The sequence below is a fragment of the Narcine bancroftii genome, chromosome 3 (genome assembly GCF_036971445.1).
Source record: "Narcine bancroftii isolate sNarBan1 chromosome 3, sNarBan1.hap1, whole genome shotgun sequence".
NCBI classification, from domain to species: Eukaryota; Metazoa; Chordata; class Chondrichthyes; order Torpediniformes; family Narcinidae; genus Narcine; species Narcine bancroftii.
Genome location: NC_091471.1, coordinates 232,019,341 through 232,042,221, shown reverse-complemented (window position 1 = coordinate 232,042,221; position 22,881 = coordinate 232,019,341). Strand labels below are relative to the sequence as shown.

At 52.9% G+C, this 22,881-nt stretch overlaps 1 protein-coding gene across 7 annotated transcripts in view; it reads left to right on the top strand.

The window, feature by feature from the left end:
• The window catches only part of atxn2l (ataxin 2-like), a 38,776-nt gene that overhangs the window by 5,585 nt on the left and 10,310 nt on the right, over positions 1-22,881 (top strand). The window contains exons 1-17 of one of the 7 annotated variants that reach the window (XM_069926921.1): positions 4,950-5,092; positions 9,783-9,819; positions 10,324-10,380; positions 12,694-12,765; positions 13,199-13,349; positions 13,850-13,971; positions 14,301-14,392; positions 14,702-14,902; positions 15,759-15,934; positions 16,483-16,581; positions 17,424-17,600; positions 18,306-18,392; positions 19,138-19,211; positions 20,695-20,915; positions 21,068-21,137; positions 21,560-21,703; positions 22,214-22,286. In XM_069926921.1, the coding sequence (XP_069783022.1) occupies positions 4,968-5,092; positions 9,783-9,819; positions 10,324-10,380; positions 12,694-12,765; positions 13,199-13,349; positions 13,850-13,971; positions 14,301-14,392; positions 14,702-14,902; positions 15,759-15,934; positions 16,483-16,581; positions 17,424-17,600; positions 18,306-18,392; positions 19,138-19,211; positions 20,695-20,915; positions 21,068-21,137; positions 21,560-21,703; positions 22,214-22,286 (1,978 nt within the window). In that variant the 5' untranslated portion in view covers positions 4,950-4,967. Of the gene's footprint in view, positions 1-4,949; positions 5,093-6,757; positions 6,805-9,547; positions 9,570-9,782; positions 9,820-10,323; positions 10,381-12,693; positions 12,766-13,198; positions 13,350-13,849; positions 13,972-14,300; positions 14,393-14,701; positions 14,903-15,758; positions 15,935-16,482; positions 16,582-17,423; positions 17,601-18,305; positions 18,393-19,137; positions 19,212-20,694; positions 20,916-21,067; positions 21,138-21,559; positions 21,704-22,213; positions 22,287-22,881 lie in introns of those variants that run through there. The other 6 variants (XM_069926916.1, XM_069926922.1, XM_069926920.1 and 3 more) reach the window with 6 other exon arrangements.

Sequence of the window (22,881 nt, the reverse complement as noted above, 5' to 3'; positions counted from 1 at the left end):
TTACAACATGACCTCTCAAAACCTGAACTCAATCCCAGCGTCCCATAGGCCTTCTAAACCATCCTATCAACGTGCGCGGTAACCTTGAGAGACATATGGATTTGGATCCCAAGGTCCCTCTGTTCCTCCACACTCTTAAATAACTGTTCCCTAACCATGTACTCATCCTTCAGGTTTGTTCTTCCAAAACGCAACACCTTTGCAGCGCCAGCAATCGGGTTCATATCCCGCGCTCTGTAGGAGTTGGTACGTTCTCCCTGTGTCTGCATGGGTTTTCCCCGGGGGCTTTGGTTTCCTCCAACCGTTTTAAATGTACTGGGGGAGGGGGAGGTGTGGGTTAATTGGGTGAAAATTGGGCGGCACGGACTCGCTATATGTCTCAATTTTTTAAATTAAAAAAAACTTAACCAGATTGAACTCCATCTGCCACTTCTCCGCCCAACTCTACATCCTGTCTATAGCCGTCTATAACCTACAACAATTTTCAGCATTATCCATGCCACTTCCAACCTTCGTGTCATCCGCAAACTTACTGATCCATCCCTCTCCTGTTTTATCCAGGTTCAGGCAGAGATTGATAGCTACCTGAACCGTCAGGGTATCAAAGGTTATGGGGAGAAGGGAGGGGAGTGGGAGAATGCATCAGCTGGTGATAGAATGGCAGTGTGAGCTCTAAGGGCCAAATGGCCATATTCTGCTCCCATATTTTATGATCTGAGAGAATGAGGGGGGTGGCTCGTGAGGCATTGGGATGGCTCTGGCAGACAGTGTAAGGGAAAATGCAGATCTGCTAAGTACAGTAAAATCCCCGGTTATCTAGCACCCACCTGCCAAAAGTATAAACAGTTTAAAAGACAAAAGACAGTGTAAAAGGTAAAGTAATTTTTAAAAAACAGTATTGTAGTCTTTAATTACATAAAGTTCGCTTTAATCATGTAATTCCTGTAACTTGCAAAATTTAAATTTAAATTTGGATCCCAGTCACTGGCACTGTAACAGTGTGAGAACATCAGGAGCAGGAGTCGGCCATCTGGCCCCTTGAGCCTGCTTCGCTGTTCAGTTTAATCATGGCTGATCTGATGATTGGCTCATCTCTGCCTCTCCACCTTTTTCCCTATATCCCTAAAAATCTATCCAACCTTGTCCTAAATATACTTACTGAGGTGGCCTCCATGGCTTCAATGGCCAGCGAATTCCATAGATTCACTGCCCTCTGGAAAAGCAGTTCCTCCAAAATCCATGGCCCTATATTTTGAGGCTCTGTCCCCTAGTGCTGGTCTCTTTCCCCCCTCCCCCACACCGATGGAAAAAACTTGCCTACCTCTGTCTTATCTAGGCCTGTGCTTCTACCAGATCCCCTCTCATTCTTCTGAATTCCAGCAAGTACAGTCCCAGAAGACTCAATCTCTCCTCAGGCCAAACCCCTCATCTCTGGAATCGACCTGGTGAACCTCTTCTGCGCCACCTCTAAGGCCAGTATGTCCTACCCCAAGTGTGGAGACTGGAACTGCCCACAGTTCCCCAGATGGATGCAGCCTCACCAGGACCTTGTACAGTTGCAGCAGGACCTCCCAGCACCTAAATTCCATCCCTCCAGCAATGAGGGGCCAATGTTTGCTGATAAGATGCGTTTTCCAATCCTGGCAACTATCTGCCCCCTCTCCATAGGTTCTGCATCCTTCCTGTAATGAGGCAACAGAACTGAACACAATTTTCCAAGTACTGTCTATCCAAAGGTTTGTAGAGCTGAAAATTGTCTCATGGTTCTTGAACTTGATCCCCTGACTATTGAAACCCAGCATACCATAGACCTTCTTAACTATCTTATCAACCTGCGCAGCGACCTTAAGAGATGCATGGATTTGGACCCTCTGTTCCTCCATACTGTTTTAAGTATGTGACCATTTACCCTGTGCTCAGATTTCAGGTTTGTCCTTCCAAAATGCATCATCTCACACTTACCCGGATTGAACTCCATCTGCCACTTTTCCACCCTTGAGCCTGTGCCACTCAATTACACCCATATTATCCTACAAACCCCAGTATGTTTCTGAAGGGTGGAAGGAAACCAGGGCACCCGGGGAAAGCCCACACAGACACGGAGAAGAACCTATCAATCTCTGCCTTTAAATACACCCAATGACCTGGCCTCCAAAACTGCCCTCCAGTTGAAGAAATTCCTCCACTTCTCTGTTCTCCAGCTGAAGAAATTCCTCCACTTCTCTGTTCTCCGGCTGAAGAAATTCCTCCACTTCTCTGTTCTCCGGCTGAAGTCTGTTCGAGGCAGATGCCCTTCAATCCTGAAGTTGTGCCTTCTTGTCCTAGGCTCTCCCACTGTTGGAAACAACATCTACTCGGTCCAGATTTTGAAATGTTTCAATGAGATTTCCCCCACCACCCCCCATTCTCCTAAATTCCAATGAATACAGGCCAAGAGCTGTCAAACGTTCTTCGTGTGAACCCTTCCATTCCCAGAATCGTCCTTGTGAACCTCCTCTGAACCCTCTCCAATGTCAGCACATCCTTTCTTAAATGAGGAGCCCAAAGCTGCTCACAATCCTCCACATGAGGACTCACCAGGGCCTTAAAAAGCCTCAACACCACATCCCTGCTCTTCTATTCAATTCCTCTTGAAAAATGAATGGCAGCACATTGAAGGTACACAAGGCGTTGATGAGCCACACTTGGAATGTAATTATTTACAGCACAATAGAAGCCGATTCGGCTATTTAAACCTGTGTCGCCCAATTACAAATAAACCATCAACCCCCATATGTTTTTGAATGGTGGAGGTGGGGGATGGACTGCACTCTCCAGGAAAAACCCACACAGAGGGGAGAAGGTCCAAACTCCTTACAGACAGCAGAGGATTCAAACTGGTACTGAAACAGCGTCGCGTTAACTGCTCCGCTCCATATTCTGCAGTTGGCCAGGATGCATCTGGGACGTTTACAAAGTCGTTGCTAAGATTACAGAACTGTTGGTAATTTTGAGGAACTGGTTTTACTTTGAGCGTTGGGGATCTCTAAAATCTTGAGGGGCATTGACAAGGTGACTTGTGAGACTGTTTTCAGGGGTGGCAAGAGGGCCTAGGGTCAGGGGGGTGGGTTTTAGAAGGGAGTTACTTAAATTTTTAATTTAGACATGCAGGTCCTTGCTGCCCAATTACACCCAGTTAACCTACAAGTATAGTGGTACAACACTGTTACAGCACCAACGATCAGGACTGGGGTTCAAATCCCGGAGTCTGTAAGGAGTTTGTACGTTCTCCCCGTGTCTCCCTGGGTGCTTTGGTTTCCTCCCACTGTTTGAAAAGTACCAGAGGCGTTCTAGGTTAATGGGGTGTAAATTGGGCAGCATGGACTCATGGGCTGAATGGCGTGTTACTGTGCTGTATGTCTAAATTAAATTTTTTTTTAAAACTCCAGTACGTTTTGAATGGTGGGAGGAAAGCCACGCAGAGATGTGCAAACTCCTTACAGACAGCACGATATTCAAGCCCCGTTCCTGATTGTTGGTGCTGTATTGCGCTATAGCATTGCGCTATTAACCGCTACACCAACCATGTCGACCTCTTCATGACTCTCTATGACAATTGAGTAGTTCTGGTCTACCGGCTGTCAGAAGGATGTTGTTGAGTTCAGAAAGGGGGTGGAAAAGATTCCCGGGTCGTTCCTCAACACTGGAGAGGGGGGATAGACCATAAGACATAGGAGCCAAAATAGGCCATTTAGCCCATCAAGTCTGCTCTGCCATTTAATCATGAGCTGATCCATTCTTCCACTCAGCCCTAGTGCCCAGCCTTTTCCCCATAATCTGTGATGCCATGGTTCATCAATGTCATTCCAATCTCTTGTCTTAAATACACCCAATGACCTGGCCTCCACAACCGCCTGTGGTAACAAATTCCACAGATTCACTGTCCTCTGGCTGAAGAAATTCCTCCAAATCTGTTTCAAAGCCTCTTCAATCATGAAGTTGTGTCCTCTTGTCCTGGATTCTCTCACAGTGGGAAACAACCTTTCTACAACTACTCTCTCCATACCTTTCAACATTTGAATGTTTCAATAAGATCCCCACTTATTCTCCTAAATTCCAACAAGTACAGACCAAGAACTGTCAAATGCTCCTCGTTTGGTAGGATGGGATGTTTCTCCCTGGATTGCAGGAGGCTGAGGGAGGAGAGGGGGAACCTTCTGGCAGTTTATAAAACTAGGGGGTGTGGATAAGGTCACTGTCTCCCTACCCCAGGATGGGGGGATCTAAAATCAGAAAGTTTAAGGGGAGAGATTTAAAGGGGCAACTGTCTTCTCTCATTAGGGGGTCCACGGAATGGGGGAGTGGGAGAGGCATGGGGTAAACTGATTATGAGATTGAGTTGGGGGGAGGCACAGCAGGAAGAAGGGACGAATGGCCTGTTTCCATGCCTTTTAATCTACTGGGGGAGTCCTGCCGGAGGTGGCGGGCATGAGAGAGATAATTATGGGATTGAGGAGTGGGAAAGTCATGTCGAGGAGTGGGTCAGCAGTAGTAGATGGGCCGAACGGCCCGTTTATTTTTCCCCCTTTGTATCGACCGGGGAGGGGTCGATGTGATGCACAACAAGGTCCCAAAGAGACCCTTCGGCCCCTCCAGGCCGTGCTGGCCCCTCCCGATGGACCCCACCCCAAAATATTCGCGAGATCCAAGTATGTATGGTGTCTTTGCGCATGCGCCAGGCTCGGAAGTTAAGGGGAGATCCGTGGAGCGCGTGCGCACGGCCGGCCTGCCGCCATTGGTCGGTGACGGGCGCTCTTAACCCTTCCTGCGCTGCGGTCGGCGGAAGGGTTCGTGACTGACGCGAGCCGGGCGGGAAGGGGAGAGAGAAGGGAGAACGAGCATGCGTACTCGCCTGCCTTCCGCAGCGCGGTGAGATGGTGCTCTGAGTTGACGGCTACTGCCGAGCTGTGATTGGTGCGCGGCCGGTGATGAGGTGGCGCATGCGCGCTGCCTCGCCTTGCCGCGCGGGGGCCTCCCGCTGTGGTTGGCGGCGCGTTCCCTCGCTCGTGCCCCTCCGGTGCGCGCTTCCGGCCATGAAGGCGGCGACCGGCAGGTAACCTGGATGGATGGGGGGGGAGGGGCGGGATGGCGCCCGTCGCTGATTGACGAGCGGCGGCGTCTGCCGCAGGGAGGGGCAGAAAAAAGGCGGGACCCGCCGGTTTGACGGACATGGACCGTTGCCCAATGAGGGAGGGTTAGCGCGCGACGTTCCGGCCCAGCCGTGGCTGCCATTGGCCAAAGGTACAACGCCCGCGGTGACGCGCACTTCTGTTTGGACGACGGAGCTGGGACGACCCAGAAACTGTCAAAGGGTCACGGGTCAAAGGAGCAGTGGAGGCCAAAGGATGAGCTGGGTCACGGATTATTGTTCCATAGGGCACAGGTCAGGGGTCGCAGATCGAGAGGCTGTGGCGTCAAAGGGGCTGAGGTTAAAGGTATAGACGTCAAAGATTAGGTTATGGGATGACGTCAAGGGGAACAAATCGAAAGGACAGGGGTCACCGGTTAAAAGGGCAGTTCATTTAAGGGACAGGTTTCATGAGTCAAGAGTGGAGTCAGGGGGATATCTGTACACTGACGGGTCTCGCCATCCCTCTCTCTCAGGGTAATTTCTGGACACTGACTAATGTCTCTCCATCCCTCTCTCTCAGGGGATATCTGTACACTGACCGGTGTCTCTGTCCCTCTCCCTCAGGGGGATATCTGTACACTGTCCGGTGATTCTGAACCTCTCAGCACTATGTTTTTGCCTTCTCTATCAAAAACCTGTCAACCTCCACTCTAAATCCTGTTAACGGGAAGAAGAGATATGCTGACTTCGAGACATTTGATTGAATTATGGAATAAAATAGTTTATGAAATCTGTAGGAAAGGTTTGATATCTCGAAAAATGCCTTTGTATCAAAATAGACCTTCCTTTTTCTATGAATAATTAATTTTTGAGGATTTGGAATCGAATGGGGATTAAGAAAGTACAAGATTATTTTGAAGCTGGTAAATTTATTACTTTTCAACGAATGAATGAAAAATTTAATGTCCCAAATAGTCTCTTTTTTGGTTGTCATCAGGTTAATGCTTTCTTGGTTGATAAGTTAGGTCCTAATTTGATACTGCCTAGACAGAATGAATTAGAATTATTGATATATAATGTTTATTTCAGTGATGCATAAATTACTTCAAAAAGCAGCTCCCAAGTTAGGAATTCATAAATCAAAATTAAGATGGGAGGCTGATTTAAATGGATGAAAAATTTTGTCAGGAAAATATGAGAAAAATTATTAATGTTGGGCATAGTCTGGTTCAATATAATTTTCTACATCAGTTACATGTAACTCCTCAAAAATGAAAAAAGTCCAACATTATCAGATTCATATTTTAGATGTGGTCAGGACGTTGGTTCGTTTTTCCATTCTACTTGAGAGTATCCTCTTAGGTAAAAAAAAAATTTGGAGAAAATATTAGGGGTTAAACTCCCACAAGACCCGATGCTACTTTTGATGGGTAATATTAAAGTGGTTAGACCTAGATTAAGATATGTATCAAATTGAATTTTTACAATTAGCTTTCGCTGTTTTTAGGAAGTGCATAACTATCACTTGAAAATCAGATATGAACTTAGGGATGGAGAGATGGCATGCTGTGTTCTTTTATTCCACGAGAAAATAACAATTTACATAATAAATACCTTTTTTTTTCTTGAAAATATGTAGCCCATATTTAGAGTGGTGGTTTACAAGTTTGAAGGACCCTCTGGAAGTCTGTCCTGTAGGTAACCCTCAGCTCCATTATCATTTGTATTGAGATTTATATATTTTTTATATTCTCCTAACTTTTTTCTCTCCTTTCTTTTCTTTCTTTGATAACTTAGGGGATGAATGTGGTTTTCTTTTTAACTCTTAAATAAAATGTCAAAAAGGACCCTCCACTTTAAATCTAAAGAAACTGAAATAGGCCATTCTCCATCGAGTCTTCCCCACTATTCAATCATAGCTGATCCATTCTCCCACTCAGCCCCACTCTCCGGCTTTCTCCCCATAATCTGCAATGCCCTGGCTCATCAATGACCTACCAATCTCTGCCTTAAATAAACCCAATGGCCCGGCCTCCACAACTGCCCATGACAACAAATTCCACAGATTCACCACTGCGTCTCTGTTCTAAGTGGATGCCCACTTGAAGTGTTGCCCTCTTGTCCTGGACTCTCCCACTGTGGGAAAAAACCTTTCTACATCTACTATATCTGTGCCTTACAACATTCAAAATGTTTCAAAGAGATCACACCCCCCCCCCCCCTAAATTCTAATGAGTGCAGGCCGAGAGCCATCAAAAGCTTCTCATATGTCTGTAGAGCTTGTCGAAAGAATCAAAGACTTGTTGATCCAAACCAAGACTTTTATTAGCAAAAGACAGGAGCTCTTCACAGGTGGCCGACCAGTCTGGAATGATCTGACCTGGCTTGGGACACAACCCTTTCAGGCCCAGACAATAGGCGTGGCTTAGCTCTCAGCCAATCGCTGTAAGCACAGTCTAGATACAGTAACTATATACACTATGTACATTGGTGATAGATCTGTACTATCACAATGTCATAAAACATGAAAGTCTTCAGACATCAATGTTGAAGTGAAAAGAGAAAGCTGGAGAAACTCAGCAGATCAAACGGCGTCGTTTTTATAGCAAAGATAAAGATACATCAACAACGTTTTGGGCTTGAGCCCTTCATTGAGATATGGACAAAATGTCAGCAGGTGTCTTACATTGGGGGGGGGGGTGAGGGGCAGGGGGAGGAGCATGGTCCCAAAGGCAGGAGGTAAGAGGTGGACAAAGGAGGGAGGAACAGCAGCAAGCAAGGGGAGGAGGGATGGCTCTGTGAATGGAGAGGGAAAGGAGTGGACAACTTGAGGAAAGAAGTCAAAGGGATGGGAGGGAGAACAGATAGTAGGCGATGTTAATACCATCCGGGCTCCTCGTATGACAATCCTTTCATTCCCGGAATCATCCAATATCAGCATGTCCTTTCTTCAATGAGGAGCCCAAAACTGCTCACAATACTCCAAGCGAGGTCTCACCAGGGCCTCATCAAGGATCCAAGGCACCCAGCACTCGCTGCTGCCATCAGGAAAGAGATTATAGTTGCCACAAGACTTGCACCACCAGGTTCAGGAATAGCGGCTCCCCCTCCACCATCAGACTCCTCAACGACAAATTCAATCAGGGGCTTGTTTAAGGACTCTTGTGCCCTTCATTGATTTTTTAAAATTCTCTCTGTGTTGCACAGTTTGTTTACATTTCTTTAATTGTTTACATTTGTACTTTGTGTACAATTTATTTTTTGCACTACCAATTAGTGATAATTCTGCCTCACCCGCAGGAAAAGGAATCTCGGGGTTGTATGTGATGTATGTATTCTGGCAATGAATCTGAAAGAAGCTGACCTTGAGCCACTGGAGTTAGTCTTCAGGCTCTTTGTACCTCCTTTCCGATGGTAGCAGAGTGAAGAGGGCATGGCCTGGGTAGTGGAGGTCTTTGAGGCTGCTTTCTTAAGACCGCCTCTTATAGATGTCCTCGGTGGAGTGAAGACTGGTGCCCATGATGTCGCTGGCCAAGTTAACACACTCTCTGTAGTCTTATCCTCTCCTGAGTGTTGTCAACTCTGTAGCAGACAGTGATGTAGAATTTCAGGAGTCATTGGTGACACACCGAATTCCTCAAGCTCCTCAAGAACTGTAGCCACTGGCGAACCTTCTTCATGATTGCATCGACGTGGATGCCCAGGATAGATCATAGAACACTACAGCACAGTACAGGTCCTTTAACCCTCAATGTTACGCTGACCTATATATTCCTACCAAAAAAAGTGCTAAACCCCTCCCTGCCCCGTAACCTTCTATTTTTTTTCCATTCATGTGCCTGTCTAAGAGTCTCTTAAATGCCCATAATGTTCCAGCCTCCACAACTCTCTGTGTAAAAAAATAAAACCTACCCCTGACGTCTTCCCTAAACTTCCCTCCCTTCACTTTGTACAGACGTCCTCTGGGATTTGCTGATCTTGCCCTGGGAAACAGGCGCTGACTGTCCACCCTATTGATGCCTCTCAGAATCTTGACGACCTCTATCAAGTCTTCTCTCAACCTTCTACGCTCCAAAGTGCCTCATGACTTATTTCCCAATCCAAGCAACATCTGGTCAATCTCCTCTGCCCCCTCTCCAGAGCTTCCACATCCTTCCTGTAATGAGGTGACCAGAACTGAACACAATTCTCCAAGAGGGGGCTCACCAGAGATCTGTAGAGCTGCAATGTGATGTCTTGACTCCTGAACCCCAGCGTTCCACAGGCCTTCTTAATGATCCTATCAACCTGCACAGCAACCATGAGGGATGTAGGAATCTGGACCCCAAGGTCCCTCTGTTCATTCACACTCTCCTCAGAGGCCGACAGCGTAACAGCAGGATTATGCCCTTGCTTTTATATTCTGTTCCTCTTGAAATGAACATTGCAATCCGACAACCTGCAAATTAAGCTGCATGAGGTATCCGAAGTTGATTTGAGGGCCCGCTTTCTGAACTCTCTCCCCATTTGGAAAATAGCCCATTTCTTCCTTCCTTCCACCAAAGTGCATGATCACACACTTCCCCGCGCTGTGTTTGCAACTGCACCTTTGACCCTTCGCCCAACCCCTGCAGGCTCCCGGCCACATCAGCGCTCTGTCTGTCTCACTAACATCTCTCTGTGTTATTTGCAGGGCAAAAAGCTGTCTCAAAGGATCACCACAGTCTCCCGTGAGTGAAACGTTGTTTTTCTTCTTCACTTCCCCCCCCCTCTCTCTCTCTCTCTCTCTCCCCCCCCTCTCTCTCCCTCCCCTCTACCTCCCTCTCTCTCCCCCTCACAACTCTCTCCCCCACAACTCCTCTCTCCCCCACAATTCCCCTCTCCCCCACAACTCCTCATCTCTCCCACCCCTCCTTTCCCTTCCAGCCCTCTACATCTCTCTCTCCCCCACTCCTCTCGCACCTCCTCTCTCTCCCTCCACCTCTCTCTTTCTCCCACGATCCTCTCTCTCTCCCTCCCCATTCTCCTCTCTCCCTCCCCAACCTCCTCTCTTCCTCCCTATCCTCTCTCTCCCTCCTCCTCACTCCCTCCCCTCCTCCTCTCTTCTCCATCCCCGTCCTCTCCCCCTCATCCTCCTCCTTCCCACTACTTCTTCCCTGGACCACTGCCTGAATGTTCCCTCCTTCTCCCTCAGATCACTGACTGAATGCTCCCTCTCCCTCCCTCCTATGCAGGTGTTCGAGGGAGTCTACAACAATACTCGGATGCTGCACTTCCTGACGGCCGTGGTGGTGAGTGCTTCTCCCCGCCCCCTCACCTATCCACATCCCTTGATGTTTTCCTGCTCCCCAATCCGCCCCACACCAACAATATTGTTTCCTTGTTGCCTCATCACTTCCCACACCCCCAAGCCTTGCCGAGTGCCTCAGTGTCCACGTCCGGAGAGTTCCCCTGCACCCAATCCTATTGCTCCTCTGCTGACGCACTCCCCTCCCTCTTTCTACTCTCCGTTTCTCCTGTTTATCCCTCCGAACCCCTTTCCTTGTCCATTCACCCCTCTTTTCCCCCCCTCCCCCCCCCCCCCCCCCACCCTACCCAATCCATACTTCTGTATTCCTGCAGGTGAAACCTCTAGAATGTTCCTTCCATCTGCTTTGCACACTCCTGGGAGGAGTCCCAGCCTATCTGCCCCCAACACCTTGTAAATCAAAGCCTTTCCCCCCTCCAGTGCTGGGGAATCTTTTCCACTCTCCCTTTCCCAGCTCGATGACACCCTTCCTGAGGCTGGGTGACCAAGACTGCCCCGTGTGCCTTCTCGCCCACGTCTCGTAAATGAGGGATGGAATATAGGGACAAGGAGGTTCTTCTGTAACTCTACAAATCCCTGGTGAGCCTCCACTTGGAGAATTGTGTTCAGTTCTGGTCACCTCATTACAGGAAGGATGTGGAGGCTACAGAGAGTGGGCAGAGGCGTTTCACCAGGATGTTGCCTGGATCGGGAATCAAGTCTTTATGGGGCAAGGTTTGCAGAGCTGGGACTTTTCTCCTTGGAGTGTAGAAGGATGAAAGGAGACTTGATAGAGGTTTACACCAGAAACGAGGAGAACATTCCTCCCACCCCGGGTTGAGAAGGAGATCCAGAGGAGACAACCCTGGAGGGTAGGCAACCGCGGCGACGGACCAGTAAAGGGCTCAGTGGCTGAAGGACTCACACAAGCTGTTGGTCGACTCAAGGTTGACAGACCCGCAAGGGCTGCGGGCTAATGGAGACTAGCTCGCAGGGACCAGGTGCTGAGGGGAAGAAGGGCCTCGGACGCTGAAGGCTTCCTGGCCAAGTTCCAGGGTTCGAGTCTGGAGCTCAGGCAGCCAGTGGATCGAACAGGAGTTCATGCGGTCACAGAGGCTGCGGGAATGCTGGAGGCGAATCCACGGGCCCTCAGTGTCTCTTTAGCTCCTCTTTCTCCTATCGTTAGGGACACTGGGCAATGCTCACGGTGGCTTTCTTTTGCAGCAGGCCAAAGTTTATCACAATTACATTTCCCAACAATGAAAGGAACCTTCATTAACCATGGAATCGAGTTCAAAAGCCATGTGGTAATATTGCAGCTATGCAGGACCTTAGTGAGACCCCAAGAAATATTGCGTTCAGTTCTGGGCCCTTCATTGCAGAAAGGATAGAGAGGGTGTGGAGTTTGCTGCTTGGATTGGAGAGCACATCTCATGATCTTTTTTCCTTGGAGCAATGGAGGATGAGGGGTTCCTTTATTGTAGTAAAAACAATGCAGAATTTGCTATCGTCAAAAATCGCCTGAAGTGCCTCTTGCAGTCAGAGAGAAGTGAAAAAGAGTCAGCCTTCCTCCCCCCCCCACCCTCCGAGTCACCAAGTGTCAGTGGATTTGCTGCAGCCACACCACACAGAGTCTGGTCCAAACCATCGGCAGGGTGAGTTCCAGGTCTGAACCTCCAAGGCAAGCAGGAAGCCCTTCAGCACCTTCTTACATTCTCCCCCCTCACCCCCCTTTTGACCGGTGCAAACCCCTCGACCGCATCGCCAGCAGCCCCGCCAGCCTGTGTGCATTCTTCAGCCACAGCTGGTCCCGTGAAGGTCGTCTCCTCTGCTTCTCCTTCTCAAATGGAACCGGGGGGGTGGCTTTTCCGGAATCTGCAACCCCTCGTTGGTGCTACCATACACAGGCTCTTGGGCCCAGACCTCGCAGTCACAGGATTTATAAATACAACCATTGGGGGGGTGAGCTGACAGAGGGGTACACGACAATGAGACATATTGATCGTGTGGCTTTTTCCCCAGGGCTGAAATAGTTAACTTGAGGGGTCATAGTGCTAAGTTGCTTGGGTGTAAGTTTGCCACTGAGACAGTAGTAGGGGCATGGAATGTTCTGCTGGTGGAGGTAAGGACAACAAGGTCTTTGAAGAGGTGATCAGATAGGAATGTGGAACTGAGAAACATGGAGAGTAAGCAGTAGGGAAATTCTACACACTTGTAGAGTAGGTTACTGGGTTAGCACCGCACTATGGGCCCAAGGGCCTGCACTGTGCTGAAGGTCTCCGTGTTCTGTTGACAGTCCATTCCGCTCTCTCTGCAGGGGTCCACGTGTGACGTGTGGGTGAGGAACGGAAATGTTTATGAGGGGATATTTAAAACACTCAGCTCCAAGGTATGCAATGGGGGAGCAGGCAGCACGGGGTGGGGTGGGTGGGGTGGGTGGGGGGGGGGGGGAGTGCTTTCTGTGGCCTCTCTACAGGCTGCTTACAGGTTATCTCTCCACAGATGGGAGGGGGGTGAAAGAGGAGGGGTGATGTGGGGGTGGAGATGGAGGGGGGAGTGAGAGAGAAGGGGGCAGAGGGGTGTAGAGGAGGGATAATTGGAGGAAGAGAGAATATGATCTGGTGGGAGTGTGGCTGGAGGGTTTGAGCTTCCCAACTAACAGTTCACCCCCTTTCTCTCTCTATCCCCTTTCTCTCACCTCCCTTCCCCCCTCCCCTCTCCTCTCTCTCCCTTCCCCTCTCTCCCCCTCTCTCTCTCCCCCCCTCTCTCACCCCAACTCACCTTCTCTCTCTTCCCACCTCTTTCTCCCCTCCTCCCCACAGCTGGAGCTAGCAGTAGATACAGTTCATCGGAAGTCCGCTGACACATCTGGGGGCCCCAGGAGCGAGGACATCATTGACACGATGATCTTCCGTCCATCTGACGTGGTCCTGGTGCAGTTCAGGGACGTTGATCTCAACTATGCCATGAGAGGTGAGGAGGCGAGGCCCAACCCCCTCCCAGAACTGGGAGCAGGGAGTGTCTACCACAACCCCAAGGGACTTGTCACTCCTATACCACACCTCCCCAGACCCCGAGGGATGGGTCACCCCCCAGACCCCAAGGGACGGGTTGCTCCGATACCCCACCTCCCCAAACCCTCCCCACAAGAAGAAAGGGAGGAGCAGGGGGGCAAAGAGGCAGGAGGGAGAGGTGCGACGTGAACAGAGGAAGGGCAGGTCGTGGACACGATGGTAGTCTTCCATCACGCCACCTCTCCTCCTCTTCTTACCCACCTCTTCCCCAATCTATCCCCTCCTCACCCTTTCTCTCCCCTCCATTCCCCTCCCCTTCCACTTTCCTCCCCTCCTCCAATTACTCCCCTATACCCCCTCCCATCCTTGGACCCCTCACCCTCTCCCTCCCTTCCCTCTCCTCCCTCCCTCCAATCCCCCCTCCCTCCAATCTCCCCTTCTCTTCCCCCTTGACTACAGACAAACTGACAGACTCGATGGGTGGATCGAGGGTGAACGGAGAGCACCGGGACAGCGGTCTGCAACCCTGGGAAGGAGGAGGAGATGGCAATGGCGACGACTTTGACCTGGAGTCCGACGTGGTGGGTATGGGGAGAGGGAGAGGTAGAGAGGGTGGAGGGGGAGAAGGGAGGGGTAGAGGGAGGAAAGAGGCAGAGTGGGGGGAAAAGGGAAGGGGAGAGAGTGGTGGTAGAGGGAGGGTTGGAGAAGGTGAGGGAGAGTAGAAAAGGAAGTGGAGAGGTGGTAGAGGGAGGGTGGGGGAGAGGATAGGGCCTACATTGAAATGAGAGCCAATGTCACTCCTTTTTCTCATTCCACAACCCTTTCTGACCCACACGTCATCCTACCCTTTCCCGGCTGGGATCCTCCCTCCCTTTTTCCCTCCCTCACTTCTTGCCGGAATTCCACACAGTCCAACGGTTGGGACGCCAACGAGATGTTCCGCTTCAACGAGGAAACGTATGGGGTGAAAACGACCTATGACAGCAGCCTCGCATCGTACACGTGAGTGTGGGTCCTCCTGCAGGATGAAGCTCCTCCACCCCCACCAGTCCGCCACACACACCCATGGAAAGGCACAGGATGAATCTCCCTTCTCCCCCTGTCACACTCTCCTGTGGTGGGACACTTGGTGAAGCTCCCTCTTCCCCCATCTCATCACACACTCCCAGGGTAGGACACAAAGTGAAGCTCCCTCTCCCCCTGTCCCGTCACACACTCCTAGGGTGGGACATAGAATGATAATTTCACTCCTCCGTCCTGGCACAATCTCTCATGGTGGGACTCAGAGTGAAGCTCCCTCTCACCCCTCAGAACCCCGTTGGAAAAGGACAACTCAGCTGAGTTTCGGCAGCGGGAGGCTCGAGCTGCCCAGTTGGCCAAGGAGATTGAGTCGAGCACCCAGCACAGGGCGCGCAACTGCTTGGAGAACGACGAGGGGCGGACGGAGGAGGAAAGGTTCAGTGCCGTGCAGAGACCCTCTCCGGACCGCGACAGTCCCAATCTGAGCTCCAGGTAGGATCCCACCCTCACCCCAACCCCAGACCTGCCCCCCCGCGTGATGTCTGTGTTTGCTGACAACTCCCAGATTCCTCTTTCCCCCCATTTCCCACTTCATTTCATCCCTCCCTCCCTCTCCCTCAGTTCCTCTCCTCCCTCCCTCCCCATCTCCCGCTTCACTTCCTCTCCTCCCTCGCCATCTCCTGCTTCACTCCCTCCCTCTTCTTATCTCCTGCTTCATCACCTGTTTCACTCCCTCTCTCCCTTACACTCCTTTTGCTCTCCCTCTCCCACTGTCCCCCTGTTCTCCTCCTGCCTCCATTCCTCTCCCCATCTGCTGCTTCACTCTCTCCCTCTCCCTATCTCCCGCCTCATCACGTTTTACTCCCTCCCTCCATTCCAATCCTTTCACCCTCTCCCACTATCCTCTGCTCTCCTCCTGTCTCCATCCCTTTCCCCATGTCCCGCTTCACTCCCTCCCCTCCCTTTCTCTCCTCCCTCCCACTCCCCATCTCCCACTTCACTTCCTCTCCTCCCTCTCCATCTCCCGCTTCACTCCCTCCCTCTCTTCAGTCCTCCCTCCACCATCCTCTAGCTTAATTATCTCCTCCCGTCCCTCCTCGCTCTCCCCCTCCTCCCCTCCGCTCTCTCCCCCCTTTCTCCCTCCTCTCCCCTTTCATCCCCCTCCCTCTTCCCCTCATCCCCCTCCCTCTATCACTCCCACTTACTCTTCTCAATTTCAATGCCACCTCGCTCTCTCTGATCTCACCACCTCTCACGACCCCCCCCCCCCGCCCTCACTGCCCCCCTCACCCACTCCGACTGACTGATTTTCCCCCCCCCCCCCTTCACTTCTCTTCCTCCTTTACAGGGACAGTAAGTACATCTCCCTCCCCCAGCGAAGCAGAGACAGCAATGCACGGGGAGGAGGGATGAGGTCCAGTATGACGCGTGGGGGCCGAGTGGCCTCACTGCCACCTCGCGGGAGTCTCCATCACCCAGAGACCAGCTCCAGTCCATCACCAGAGCAGCGGGTCCTCAATGGAGGTGAGTGATCATCAATGATCCCTCTCTCCTCCGGGGTCACTGACATTAGTCCCCCCTCCCTCAGTGACTTCTCTCCCCCCCGAGGGTATGTAAATTAATCCTCTTCTCCTCAGTGGCCACTCTCCCCACAGGGTCACTGACATTAATTCCCCCCCACCCCCCTTCAGTGATTCCTCTCTTCCCGGAGTCACTGACGTTAATCCCTCTCATATAGTGACCCCTATCCCCCTCCTCCCCCTGGATGACTGACGTTAATCCCTCCCTCCCCCAGTGAATCCTCTCCCCCTCCCCCCCCCCCCCAGGTCACTGACGTTAATCTTCCCCCCCCCCCCCCCGTGACCCCTCTATCCACCCTAGAATCACTGATGTTTGTGTCCCCCCCCTCAGTCACCCATCCCACCCCCTCCAAAGTGACAGACGATATTCCCCCCCTCCTTCAGTCACCCCTCTCCCACAGAGCCGCCATTTCTGACTACTTTTACTAACATTGACCCCCCCCCCTCCCCCCGCCCCGTCATCTCTCCCCACCCCACCATTCCCTCCTGCAGGTCCGTCCCGGCTGTCACCCAAGGCTCAGCGACCGGCTCGTGGGGGCAAGCTCTCGGGGGTCCGCGGGGGTCCGGTCCCCGATGCCTCTCCACACTCTGGTGAGTACCCACCAGGAAGAACACCTCCTCCTTCCCCCCTCCCCGTCCACTCTTGTCCAGCCCTCCACACTCCCCCTCATGCTGTCGAAATTCACCAAGCTTGATCGCCCCGCACCTCACCTCTCCCAGTTGCTTCATAATACCAGGCATCCCTTCGTGTTCCTCTCCCCTCCTCCAGTGGAGGTGGGGTTTTTTCCCCTTCCCCTTATTGGCCCCTTCTCCCCCTCCTGTGCTCCACCTACCTACCTGTGCCCCCACATCTCCCCACTGTGTTGCCTCAAGGCTTGGAGACAGATCCGTGGGTGCAAGCTCTCGAGGGTCCAGTTCCAAACACCTCTCCACACTCTGGTGAGTACCCACCGGGAAGAACACCTCCTCCTTAATGGGGAAGGGTCTTTCTCCCACTCCCCTCCCCTCTTTTCTCAATTGTTGCTACCCCCCACCCCCCGGATAGGGAAACCCTCCCCATCACCCTACCCCTGAAAGGGAATCACTCCCTCACCCCATCCTCGGTAGAGGTGGGAGGCTGTCCCCGTCCGTTGCACTCCAAGAGAACCAAGTGTCATGTTCACGTGTCTAACTTTTGTTTTCATTTTTTCCCCCTCCCCTCCTCTTGCAACCATTCCCCCTCCCCTCATCTCACCCTCACTGTACCTTCCCACTCCTTACTCCTTCCATCCCCTTTTCCCCATCACACCATTCTCCTCCTACCCCCTTCCACCCCTCCTTCCCCCCTCTCCCCATCTCCCACCTCTCTCTCCCCCCCACCTCTCTCTCTCTCTCTCTCTCTCTCTCTCTCTCCCCCACTTTCTCATCTCCCCCTTACTTTCCCCTCATGCCAGGCACAACCAGGCCCCACCACTCTCGCTCGCCGAAGTTCTCCATAGGCCCGCCACCCCAGGATCTCCCTGAGGCCAGACGGACCCCTCCTCGTCCACCCTCTTCCTCAGACGAAGCTGGTGCCTCACCTCCCCCCGCTCCCCCCTCCTCCACATCCCCGAAGCAGCTCGCCACAGATGGTAAGGAGAAGTGTTCTCTGGCGGGAGGAGGGTTGAGATGGCGGGTACTCAGAGTTGTGCGGCGGATGCAATGTACTTGGACTAATGCGATAGTTACATCCACGGGGTGTTTATCTCCTCTATCCCCGTGGTGTTTATCTCCTCTATCTTGCATTTAGCCTTGTTCCTGTCAGCTTGCATTTTTCCCCCTGAGTTCATCCCCTCCATCCCTGTCTGTCTGAGCCTATCCTCTCCATTCCTGTCAGCCTGTATTTATTCCCCGTCCCCTTTGGCCTGCGATTATCCCCAAGTCCCCTTCAGCCTCCTCTTATCTCTGTCACAGTTGGCCTACACTTGTCCCTTTTTACCTGCACTTATCTTCAAGTTCCTGTTAGCCTGTGTTTATCCGTGTGCCCCTAGTTCCCATCAGCCTGCGTTTGTGACATCCAGTTGCCATAAGTCTGTTTATCTACACCCTGTGTCTGTTGGCCTTCATGTATCACCGCCCCATCAGCCTGTGTTTATCCCTATCCACCAGCTTGTGTTTATGCCCAGTACCCGCCAGCCCATGTTTATCCCCAGTCCCTGCCGACATGCATTTGTCCTCTGCTCTACCAGAAAGAGGGGCTAGGGGATATCCTTGGAAGGGTTGTATTGTAGCAGAGGGTGGGAAGTGGTGAAAGAGTCCTGGGCGTTTCACCTCCCACTTCCCTTCCCTACCTCCAGTGAAGGAGCTCGGGAGCGCCACTGCAATGGAGCCACCCCGGCAGCTGGACCCATCCCCACTGGAAGCAGCGAAGGTGGCTGGCAAAGGTAGAGGTGCAGCAGGAGGATGGGAATCTCTTGATCGGGGTCCCACTGTGGGTTGGACAGGGTGGGGAACATCTCAGTCGGGGTACAGAGGTTGGAGAATACCTCGATCAGGGTCCCACTACAGGGTGGAGGGTGGGGAACACCTTGGTCAGGGTCCCACCACCGGGCGGAGGATGGGTAACACCTTGGTCAGGATCCGACCATGGGGCAGAGGGTAGTGAACATTTGGTCAAGGATCCTACCGTGGGCCAGGGAAGGTGAGGAACACCTCGGTTGGGCTGCAGAGGGTGGGAAACACCTTGGTCAGGGTCCCACCATAGGGCGGAGAGTTGGGAACACCTCGGTTGGGGAACCACCATGGTGCGGACAGGCTCACCTTCTGGTCTGGGTGGGTTGAGCTCTGGGAACGGGGGTGGCAAAGGGAGGGAGGAAGCTTTACGTGAGGGAGGGATCTTCCTGAGCGTGTGCAGCCTCAATGTGTTGGTCTATCCTGTCGTCCCTCGTCCCCGGTGGTCACAGTTATCTGACCTCATGTCTCCCCCTCCCGTGTTCCCTGCTACCCCCCCCCCTCCCCTGTTCCCCACTACCCCTTTCTCTGGTCCCTGCTCCATCTCCTCCCCTTCTTTGTTATTCCCACATCCCCTCCACTCCCCTTATTCCCCCTCCCCACTCTGCTCCCATTGACTCCTCTGACCTTCCCTCTCCCCCCAATCTTCCCTTCTTCCCAACTCCTCTGACCCCCAAGGCCTGGTCCCGTCTCCATCTGACGACAAGCGGAGCCAGTTCGAGGAGCTGAAGAAATTTGGGGAAGATTTCCGGGTACGTTTCCCACTCTTGGGGGGGTGTGGGGTCTGTGGAGGAGCAGAGGGTTCTGTGGTGGAGGGGAGGGGTCTGTGGGGCAGGAGTCTGTGGGGGAGAGGAGTGATTGCGGAGGAGGGGAGGATTTTTGGGTGCATGGCGTCCGTGGTGGTGGGTATGTGGGTGCTGGGGAAGGGATGTGGGGTAGGAAAGGGGATGTGTGGGAGGGGAGGGGTTATGGGGGTGTGGAGAGAATTTGTGTGGGTGGATAGTCTGAGGAGAAAGGGAGGGGTTGTGAGGGAGGAGAGGGTGTGTGTGAGTGCGTTTGTGGGTGTGCGCAGGTGTATATGTGAATGTTTGGGTGTGTCTGAGTGCAGGTGTGGGTATGTGTTCAGGTGTGGGGGTGTGTAACAGTGTGGGTATGGGTCTGTGCGCGCGGGTGGGGGTGTGCGCGCGGGTGGGGGTGTGCGCGCGGGTGGGGGTGTGCGCGCGGGTGGGGGGTGTGCGCGCGGGTGGGGTGTGCGCGCGGGTGGGGGGTGTGCGCGCGGGTGTGCAGATGTGGATATGGGTACTGGTTTGTGTGCAGGCATGTGTACAGGTGTGTGTGGATGTGTAGGGGTATGGGTATGTGCACAAGTCTGTGCGGATGTGGGTGTTTGTACAGGGTCGGTGTGTGTGTCTGTGCATAAGTTGGTGTGTGAGTGTGTGTGGGTGTGAGTGTGTACAGGTTTGTGTGTGTATGAGTGAGAGTGTCTCCATGTGTTTTCCTATGTGTGTGTGTGCGGACTTTGCACACGCTCCGTCAAGATTCGCCCTTCCCCCGCCCCCTGGACACCAGTTTCCACCCCATATCCACCCTTGGTTAGACAACACCGGGAGCCCCATCCAGGGTTCCCCTCCAGTTAGACCGCACCGGGAGTCCCGTTCAGGTTTCCCTTTCGGTCTCTCTCTCCCCACATTCCCCTCTCACGTATTCCCATCTCCATCCCAGGCTCCCCTCTCCCCTATGACCCCACCCGACCACCTCTACTCCGTAACACCTCCCACCTGTGTCCTCCTCTCCCGCTCATGTCCCCTCTTCCCTCCTCCCACCCTGTCCCTATCCTCTTGCCCTTTGGACACCAATTTCCCCTCCCCCTAGCGGACCAGGGTTCCGTTCATCCACGGCGAATTCCATCCCAGCTCCTCTCCCTCCCATCTCACCTCCACACCCAACCCTGTGGTGAGAGAGACAGTGACCGTCCAATTTCTCCCCACCCCACCACATTTTTACAAACCTCAATAGGGTTCACCGTTAGCCTCCCAGAATGTTCCAGCCTATCCAGCTCCTTCTCCGAGTAAGTGTAGCCCCTCTCTTCATCCCCTCTTGATCCCTGACTCCCATTTCCCACAACTTGCCGCAGTTTTCCAGGTGGGACAGATAGAGGGAGGTGGGGGGGGGGTGGGTGAGGTTGGCAATCTAATATGGATTCTGCTGCTTTTTACCACCCTCCTCCTCCCCCAGCTCCAGGAACTGGGATCCACCCCCTGTCGGACCAAGGAACCGCTGGAGGCTCCCGTGGAGGAGAGGTCAGGTGCTCCAGACGCTGGAGCTGCCCGCGGAAACTCTGAGACAGAGATGGCCCCGGAAAAGATGTCGGAGGCAGGGGAGGGTGAGCAGCTTCCTGCCGCCAGTCCCCAGGGCAAGGTCGACGGGGGCGAGGAGGGAAAGGAGGGTGTGTCAGAGTGAGTACCTGTTCTTCCCTGACAGCCACAACGGGAGCTCTGTTCAGTTTTCCCCTCCTGTTAGACCACACTGGGTGCCCCTGGTCTCGGGTTAAACCCACCAGACACCGTCTTGAAAACTCAAGGCCGATCTCTCTCCTCTTGTCTCCCAGGCAGGTGAAGAAGTCAACGCTGAACCCCAACGCCAAGGAATTCAACCCTACAAAAGCTCTGATCCCTGTGGTGAGTCCCTGCACAACCATGGTGTCATCCTTCCTTCTTCTCCCTTCCTCTCCTTCTACTCCTCCCTCTCTCTCTCTCACTCTCTCTCTCTCTCTCTCTCTCTCTCTCTCTCTCTCTCTCTCTCTTCCCTCTCTCTCCTCCTTCTCCTCTCTCCCCTTTTCCCTCTGTTGGTGTGGAAGGAGGAGGGGGTGTGAATTGGTGAAAGGGGAAGGGTGGATAGGGGAGGCATTGTGTGAGGGGAGGGGGTTGTGATTGGGTGGAGGTGATATGTGTGGGTGTGTAGATGACGGAGTGGTGAGGGGATGTGAATGGGGATGGGACATTGGTGGGGGGGGGGTGGATGGATGGGAGAAGGGTGGAGGGGAGCCGAGATGGTGGGGGTGGGTGTGATGAGGAGCTAAAGCCCTCCCCACTCTTTGCAGACCAAGCCAGCCAACACACCAACCCCCCCTCGCCCGCAGACCCAGGCCAGCCCATCGATTGTGGTCACTCCGGGCCAGGGCACCCTCTACAACGCCCAGTACATCTCCTACATGCACGGCATCCATGTCAGTCCCTCGGTGCAGGTATGTCAGGGTGGGGCAGAGGTTCCACCCCTCCCTCTTCCCCTTTAGCCCCTTACCCCTCCCCTTCTCCCCTTCCCCTTCAGCCCCTTCCACCACCCTTTCACCCCCTCCCCTTCACCTTCCCGTTCTCCCCTTCACCTTCCCGTTCTCCCCTTCACCCCTTTCTCCCCTTCCCCTTCTCCCCTTTCTCCTTCTCCCCTTTCTCCTTCTCCCCTTTCTCCTTCTCCCCTTTCTCCTTCTCCCCTTTCTCCTTCTCCCCTTTCTCCTTCTCCCCTTTCTCCTTCTCCCCTTTCTCCTTCTCCCCTTTCTCCTTCTCCCCTTTCTCTTCCACCCCTTTCCCTTCTACCATCCCTTCCCCTGCACTCCATTCCCCTTCATTCCCTTCCCCTTCTCCCCCTTTTCCTCACCACCCTTCTTCCCCTCCACCCTTCTTTCTCACCCTCACCCCTTCCTCACAAATCATGTGTCTTTTGCCCTTCCAACAGTATTTACTACCGAATCTCCCTACAGGGACCCCAGGTTTATCAGTATGCCATTCCACCTGTGCCTGTCGGCCAGAACAAGCAATTCCGAGCGCCGAAAGGTGAGTCTTTAAATTCTCTAACCACAGCAATGCAACTCTAGCTGTAAAACTTCACTGGGAGCCCCATTCAGGGTTCCCCTCCGGTAAGACCACACCAGAAACCCCGTTAAGGGTTCCCCTCCAGTTAGACAACACCGGGAGCCCCATTCAGGGTTTTCCTTTGATTAGACCACACCGGGAGCACTGTTAAGGGTTCCTCTCATTTAGACAACACCGGGAGCCCCATTCAGGGTTCTCCTCCAGTTAAACTGCACTGAGAGTCCCGTTCAGGTTTCCCTTTTGGTTAGTCCACACCGGGAGCATCGTTCAGGGTTCCCCTCATGTTAGTCCACACCATGAGTCCCATTCAGGTTTCCCTTCTGGTTAGACAACATCCGGAGCCCCGTTCAGGGTTCCCCTTCGGTTAGACCACACTGGGACCCTCATTCAGGATTTCCCTTAGGTTAGACCACACTGGGACCCTCGTTCAGGATTTCCCTTAGGTTAGCACTGTTCTGAGTTCCCCTTTGGTTCGACCACACTGAGAGCCTTGTTCAGAGTTTACCTCCAGTTAGACTGCACTGGGAACCTCAAACATGCCATTGAATAGAGGAGT